The sequence below is a fragment of the Octopus bimaculoides genome, chromosome 24 (genome assembly GCF_001194135.2).
Source record: "Octopus bimaculoides isolate UCB-OBI-ISO-001 chromosome 24, ASM119413v2, whole genome shotgun sequence".
In the NCBI taxonomy this organism is placed as follows: Eukaryota; Metazoa; Mollusca; class Cephalopoda; order Octopoda; family Octopodidae; genus Octopus; species Octopus bimaculoides.
In genome coordinates, this window is record NC_069004.1 from 35,948,323 (window position 1) to 35,955,307 (window position 6,985).

The 6,985-nt window shown below is 39.2% G+C and overlaps 1 protein-coding gene across 1 annotated transcript in view; it reads right to left on the reverse strand.

Moving 5' to 3' along the window:
- Window positions 1–2,097: 2,097 nt before the first annotated feature.
- The window catches only part of LOC106875000 (zinc finger SWIM domain-containing protein 5), a 39,408-nt gene continuing 34,520 nt past the window's right edge, over window positions 2,098–6,985 (reverse strand). The window contains exons 11-17 of the mRNA XM_014922941.2: window positions 6,621–6,905; window positions 5,984–6,136; window positions 5,373–5,508; window positions 5,050–5,201; window positions 4,430–4,593; window positions 4,171–4,318; window positions 2,098–3,942 (exon numbers count right to left, since the gene is read on the reverse strand). Coding sequence (XP_014778427.1) covers window positions 3,143–3,942; window positions 4,171–4,318; window positions 4,430–4,593; window positions 5,050–5,201; window positions 5,373–5,508; window positions 5,984–6,136; window positions 6,621–6,905 — 1,838 coding nt within the window. The 3' untranslated portion in view covers window positions 2,098–3,142. The remainder of the gene's footprint in view (window positions 3,943–4,170; window positions 4,319–4,429; window positions 4,594–5,049; window positions 5,202–5,372; window positions 5,509–5,983; window positions 6,137–6,620; window positions 6,906–6,985) is intronic.

Here is a 6,985-nt window from a genome sequence, read left to right on the forward strand (position 1 = left end):
ATGAAAAAGCCTGTTTACTTGAGTCACTGAACTTGCTGGAAATACCAGTGAAACTCTGTTGGCTGTCATCCTCTACCTTAAAGATATTCACATTGAATTTCAGAAATGCTGCATCTACAAAATGGTTGGTTATAGTTACTGTGCTGTAAACACACCAATCGTAGTTGGTGTTTGGTCAGGGTTGACCTGCAGTTAAATGAACCAAAGCAGAAGAGGGCAAAAAAAAAACACATTGAAAAAGATTTTGTTTAAGTTTTTACTTTAATAAAAAATTTAAGGTGTTTTTTTTTCGTCAAATATTTAGATTTTATTTTTTTTTCATTCACTTTTCAGCCCACACCCTCCCCAACCCTTATACTCCCCCATTTTTGTTTTTAAATGTCATTTTCTGCATTTCAGGGTAAAATTGTCACCTTTTTTCCACGGGCTTTTTTTTTTTATTTTTAGGATATATTTATATATATATAGATATATATATATAAATATTTAATATTTTATTTTTTCAATATTATAAATTAGTAGAAAAAAAAAAAAAACTTCAAAATACTGTTTTTAGCTGTTATGTCAGTCTGTCTGTGTCTGTTCTGATCCCTGCAGTTGTTCCGTTTGTTATATTTACTTTCTTTTTCTTCTTATTAACATCATTTACATAGAATTAATCTCTCACATGCAAAGTAAAAGATAAAAATTACGCTTTCACCATGAAAAAGTGATGATGGAGCAGAGGAGTGACAACCACCACTCCCGACCACCACCTATTCTCTAAACCCTTTTGACTTCCAACTTTCTAGTCTCCCTGCCCCTTTTTAACACACCACCTTGTGGCACCACTGACCACAGCCAAAGAGCACAAAGTAATGTGTGTGTGTGTTCCTATTAAATGTGAGAGAGAGAGAGACAAACAACCACAATAAGAGGACTTCTCTCTCTCTCTCTCCAATGACTTATGCAATCTTTAGAGAGTGTCAATGATCCCTGTGTGCTTGGCTGTTCTTAAAAGCCAGCTGTAAATTACTATCTCTTTATATTCTCTATTTAAATTAAAAGTTTTGTTTTTCCATTTTCTATTTTAATCTGAGATGACATTAAGATTCCCCTTGTGAACCTAGCAACCAACAAATTGTTAGACACCCGCAAAAATGGAATGGGGGTTACAGATGAATTAAGATGGTCTGTTATTGATGGGAAGAGTGTGTGTGTGTGGGGGCTAAAGGATTATATATGTGGCTGTGTATAATGTACAGTTACACAAAAACGACTGAGTGTGTAGTGTAGGTGCAGTATGTGTATCTGATCCTGAAACAGACATGGCTTTTTGTAGCTTTTAAAATATATATCTACTCCATCCATTCAAATTGGGCTCTGAAAACACCTCAATCTCCAACACCACCCCACTATAGAAAGAATCTTAAATGGGTTTTTTTTTTTCTGTATTCCACGGGACAAAAAATTCCACTGAGGTAGGATAATTTTTCAAGGCAGGAATAATAGTAATATATTTAAGATAGTTAAGAGGCTACAGAGAGGTTAGTTGGTTTTTATCAATTGCAGAAGGATGAAAGACAAAAGTTGACCCTGGTGGAATCTGAACTCATAAATAGCAGGAACAGAGGCTGCAAAGTAGTTTCGGATGATTCTGCCAATCCATTGCCCTTCATTTCTAACATGGGCATTAAGGACACAAATTTGGGGGCGGGGTTTAAACTGACCTCAGGTATTTGACTAGTACTTATTCTATCGACCCTGGAAAGACAAAAGGCAAAGTCAGTCTCGACTGGATTTGAACTCAGAATGTAACGGTCCAATAATGTTTCTAATATAGGCACAAGACTTGAAATGTGTGGGAAGTAGATAAGTCAACCACATCGACCCCAGTACTTGGATGGTTCTTTATTGACCCTGAAAGGATGAAAGGCTAAACTAACCTTGGCAGGGCTTGAACACAAAAAGTCAGAAGAAATAACTGCAAGGCATTTGGTCTGATACTAGAATAATTCTGCTAAACCCCTGCAGTAATAAGATGTATATACTGAGCACACTTCTGCCTATTACACACCATGCACTTGTAACGTAATTCTATACTGAACACTTAGTGTATTTTTATTTTTATTCCTTATTTTCTTTCGGGTATAAGAAACAAAACTAATTTTGCTAGAATTGCCCCTCCTCCACATTCCACTTTGACTAGGGATGAAATAGAGTTCACGAATTTCCTAAGAAAGAGAAAGTGGGGAAAGAGAGTCACAGAATACAAAGATTGTACAATTCGTCCGAGTTGACTTCAAATTGGCAAGAAAATGCAAGAAGCTTTAACAAAAGATCTCAGGTTCAGTGGGAAAGGATCTCAACAAGTAGTTAGCTGGGATCAGTAGCTGCTTAGGTAGTCCTTTACCTTCTCAATCACTGCAGAATGCAGGTATGAGGGTAAGATTTAACATTTTGAAAATTGGGCAGCTTTCTGCTCCTGAGAACTTGGAAAGTATTTCCAACCCCTACCCACTTACTCTAATTATGCACAGAAGATTGGGAAAATTAAGCAGGAATTACTTTTTATTAATTAGTAAACAACGGAACAAAATAAAGAGAAATGAAAATACTTCTAAAGATATTTTTAAGTTGAGTATCAGTTGGGGGGAGTGATAAAAAGGGTCAGAGTAAGGAAATGGTGGTAGGTAGAGATAATGTTGGATAAGTGGTGGTGGGGTTAAGGTTAAAGAAGTTTTGGTGTGTGATGAAGAGACTGTAGAAGTGGTGGTGGTGGTGGTGATGGTAGCATTATTCTTTCTTCCCCACCATCTCCCCCCCTCCCTTTTTTTTTTAGCAGCCATCTTAACAACTGTAATAAAAGTGTATAATATGCTTAGATAAAATTATTTATCTAGGATTTTCATCTTAATGGTTGTGTGTGAGCTTGTATGCCTGCATGCACGTATAAGGGCATTGATCTATTCTTTTCCTCCCACCATCCAATTATTGCAACTAGTTTTAATTTGTTGGTCTCTTAACCTGATTTTTTGGGGTCTTTTTCTTCTATGAGCTTTTAGCCACAGTCATTCATCATCATAAACTAACCCTAATTAATAACCATTCATTATTATCATGTTTGAATTTGTTAACAAGAGGTTCAACTTGCGGCAATATGTCATAAGCCAAACCTCTCTTTAATAAGGGACATTAGTTTTTTCTTGCCTTTATAGGCAAGCTTCATGTTCTCAATGAGCTGGTTGAACTGTATGTGACCGTCGTGGGCGAGTGAGAAGGTCTCACGAGCTTTGCCGAGGAAATCTATAAAGTCCCCATAGTGGCGTGGACTGATGTGCGTTAGCTTGGAGTGGGTGGTGTTGATGTATGCGCATATGGCAGCCTCCATCAACTGGCGGAGCGGTGCCTTGTCATAGGAAAGCAACTTCATTGACCGGCGTTTGCCTTCTGTGCTTGCAACACCTGGTGCAGTTAGTGTGCATCGGCGCAGGATGTCAGACAGGACAATTGCACACTGTACGTTCTTGACAAGCAGTGGAATCATGTTGGTCAATTCTGATTTGCCAAGTGAGTGGCTGAGAGCGCATGCCCAGTGAATGTCATTGATGGCCGGATGAGTGTCCTGGTTGTAGGCCAGGTGAATGTTTTTCATGGCAAGAAGAGCTAGTTTGTAGGCACGATGTGGGTAGCCGCGGTGGTCCATGTAACGAGCTATGGTGAACAGCTGCGTCGAGTTCATCACATGGGTTGCAGCCTCTATCACAATCTGGTAGGCCGTCTCGAATGCAATGGGGTCCTTTTCACAGAGGGTTAGGGCACAGAGAGCACAGCTTGGTGGATCTTTGTTGGCACACTGCAAAGCCAAGTTGCGGGCACATTTGGCAAGATCTTCTTGTTGCTGGTAAGTGAGGTTAAGTTGAATCACAGTAGCTGGAGACATAATTGTTGTAGCAACAGTCGCTAAATATTGAATCAGAAAAAAATAAAAAAATAATTGTATCATAAATTCAAATTTCAATAAATATAAAAACAAAATTATTTTCAAATATAATTTGAATATTCTCTGCATAATAAAAGAAAGGAGAGAATGATGCACATCACTCCCTCCCACTGTCTCTAACACACCACTCTTTCCACCTTTGTCTTCACTACACACATACATACATGGCAAAAAGCTATCAGTTTTACCTGTGGCCTCCATCGGTGCAAAGAGCTGAAACCAGTTCTGCATAATGCTGGTGAGGGCTGCAACACCAACTTCTGTAGCACACGTCACTAACCAACGTACCATCTCCCTCCGACGCCAGTTTAGTGTTGTCAGAGTCATCCTCATCACCTGGTGGAGGAAATGGAACAATGTAAAGGGCGGGGCAATGATAAAGGACTTAGAGGGAACGAGAGTGAGAGAGAGACCGACAAAATGGTTAGTGCCCAATGAGCAACTCACCTGTAAACCGAGTTCAAATGCAGCATTTAAGACATGTACATGTTTGTGGCTGTCAACAGGGGTTGCTATTTTGAAAGCCTCTTGAGCAAGCTTGAACAACTGGGATGAACTGTGAATATGCATCTCAGCTGATTCAAGCACTGTCCGCAATTGCCGGTGGTCACCTGAAAGAGTACAAGCATAGTTGTTATTCATTAGAAAGATGGATGGAACAATACACTGTTATGAGAAGGTTACTTTAATAGAGTTCCCAGATTTTTTTAATGGCATTTTTCTTTATTTTCTTGGTCTGGAGGAAGAAGCAATACCTGTGGCCTTGACAGGTGTTGTGAGACTAATGAGATGGAAACAATAAACTAAGACCATTAACTGTCATTTTAAACTTGTAATTCTTCACCTGTAAGAAAGACATAGTTCTTCTCCAGAAAAGCTCTATAGAACTCATATCTTACTAAGAATAGTGGGGGATAAGAAGAGGGACTACAGAGGAAATGGCTTGAGAGGAACCAACCCCAAGATACAGAGGCCATTGTGGTCGTGATACAGAAAGGGAACAAGTTTGTGGCCAGAGGCTGAAGCACGTCGTCTATGAGTTAGAAATGAAAGAGAAACAATCTTACTTTTAGCGTGGGCCAAGAGTGTTGAGGCGAGTTGGCATTGTTGAGCTTCAATATGACCAAGGACAAACCATCGTGGGATACGATGTAACACAACAGGGGCCATATTATTAACTACATCAAGGTCTTCATCTTCATGCTCCAGAATGGGCAATCTGCCAATAACAAGAAGTGATAAATGTAAATGTGTATATCCAAGTGGATGTGTATGTCTGCATGCAAATTTGCAGATGCACATATCTGCAACTACATTAATATATTTGTGTAAGTGTGCATGTGTGTACACTTGTTAATTCACAGGTAAAAACAATGACTATAGCACTTACCTCATGGCACGTAGTCCCACCCTGAATGCAAGGGCATGGTCATAGTTGATGAGGTTCAGGAAGAGGTACTGGGCAAACGTATGCATGGGGTAACTCTCTGTGTGTACCCCTAAACCTAGCCCACTTGTTGGGCCACCTAAGAAGAAAATAAAACAGGCATATTACTTTGCAAGGTTTTTTTTTACACACACACATGCAACCAGAGTAAGAATGGGTTGGAAAAAGGTTCAGCAAGCTGCAACTGCCATTGGCAACAAAGGTCTTTCCCCACACAGTAAGCAAGACATGGGACCTGAATGAAGAAGACATAGTACAAAATGGGCTGAAGAATATATATATACATCTATATATATATATATATATATATATATATATATATATATATATATATATATATATATATATATATATATACATGTACATATACTGAGACCCCTTTCAGTCATGACTGACCATGGGATTGCACCTAGAAAGTTACCCTCCCAGGCACAAGTCCGGGCAAGGTTGTTTATGGAAGACCAGCAGTCGCCCATGCATACCAGCCTTTTCACATGTGGACACAAAAGCTCAGCCTCAACTGTTTGATTTTAGAAAGCACACAAGCCACTCACCTTCCAGAAGAAGAACAGCCTGTTTTCTAAGGATGGCAACTAGAGTTGTGTCGAGTTCAATCTCTTGGAGCTTTGCTATCAGTTTATCCTCTTGTTTGCAAGCTTTTTCCTGTGCATACAGACCAGTAGGCATCAATTGCTGATGGCCAAGACCTATAAAACAAAGACAAAACAGAGATTTGAAACTTTCATCTATGAGGATACAATCATTTAATGTCTGGCCCAGTGAGAGTGGTTGAATATCAAAGCAATCAAACTCTGTGATGAGAAGCCCTAAAATTCACTCCATAATTGCCCACGGGCATATAGCATAGTGGTTAAGAGCACAGGCTACTAACCCCAAGATTCTGAGTTCGATTCCAGGTAGTGACCTTAATAATAATAATATCGAAGAATATCTTAGGAATGAGAACCCAGGTTTGAAATTTCCCCAAGACACCTGATGAAGGCTGGAGGGTATATCAGCTGAAACGTGTTAACAAACAAAATGAGGACAAATATCTGTCAAATGTAAACATTCAATTCTTTAAAACAAAACCTAAATGTAGATATGTTAATAAAAAAAAAAACAAACAACAATAGAATGAACAAATCAATAAAAAGTCGTGAAATGCAGTGAGCAAGGTTCAATTCTTACCAATGAGAGCCACTTCTAGGGCAAGAGTGAGGTAAGATTCGTTCCGGTCTCGACATTTGGGGATAGCCACATGTTTATATTTCTGGCTACCAACATTGGTATGGGTGCTGTGGTTATTTGGAAAGGTACTGAGGTGGTGGTTGGTGTTGTTGTTGAGGATGTTGTTATTGCTGAGGATGTTATTGCTGATGATGTTGTTGATGATGATGTTGGCATTGTTATTGTTGCTGTTGTTGTTTGTGACTCCGTTACTTCCAAATGAATACCAATTCGATGTTAAGTCACCTGTAAAAACCAGAAAGAGAGGAGTCACAGCAAAAGAATGAGGGTGGGGGGATGACGGTTGTACTTGAGTGACAAATATT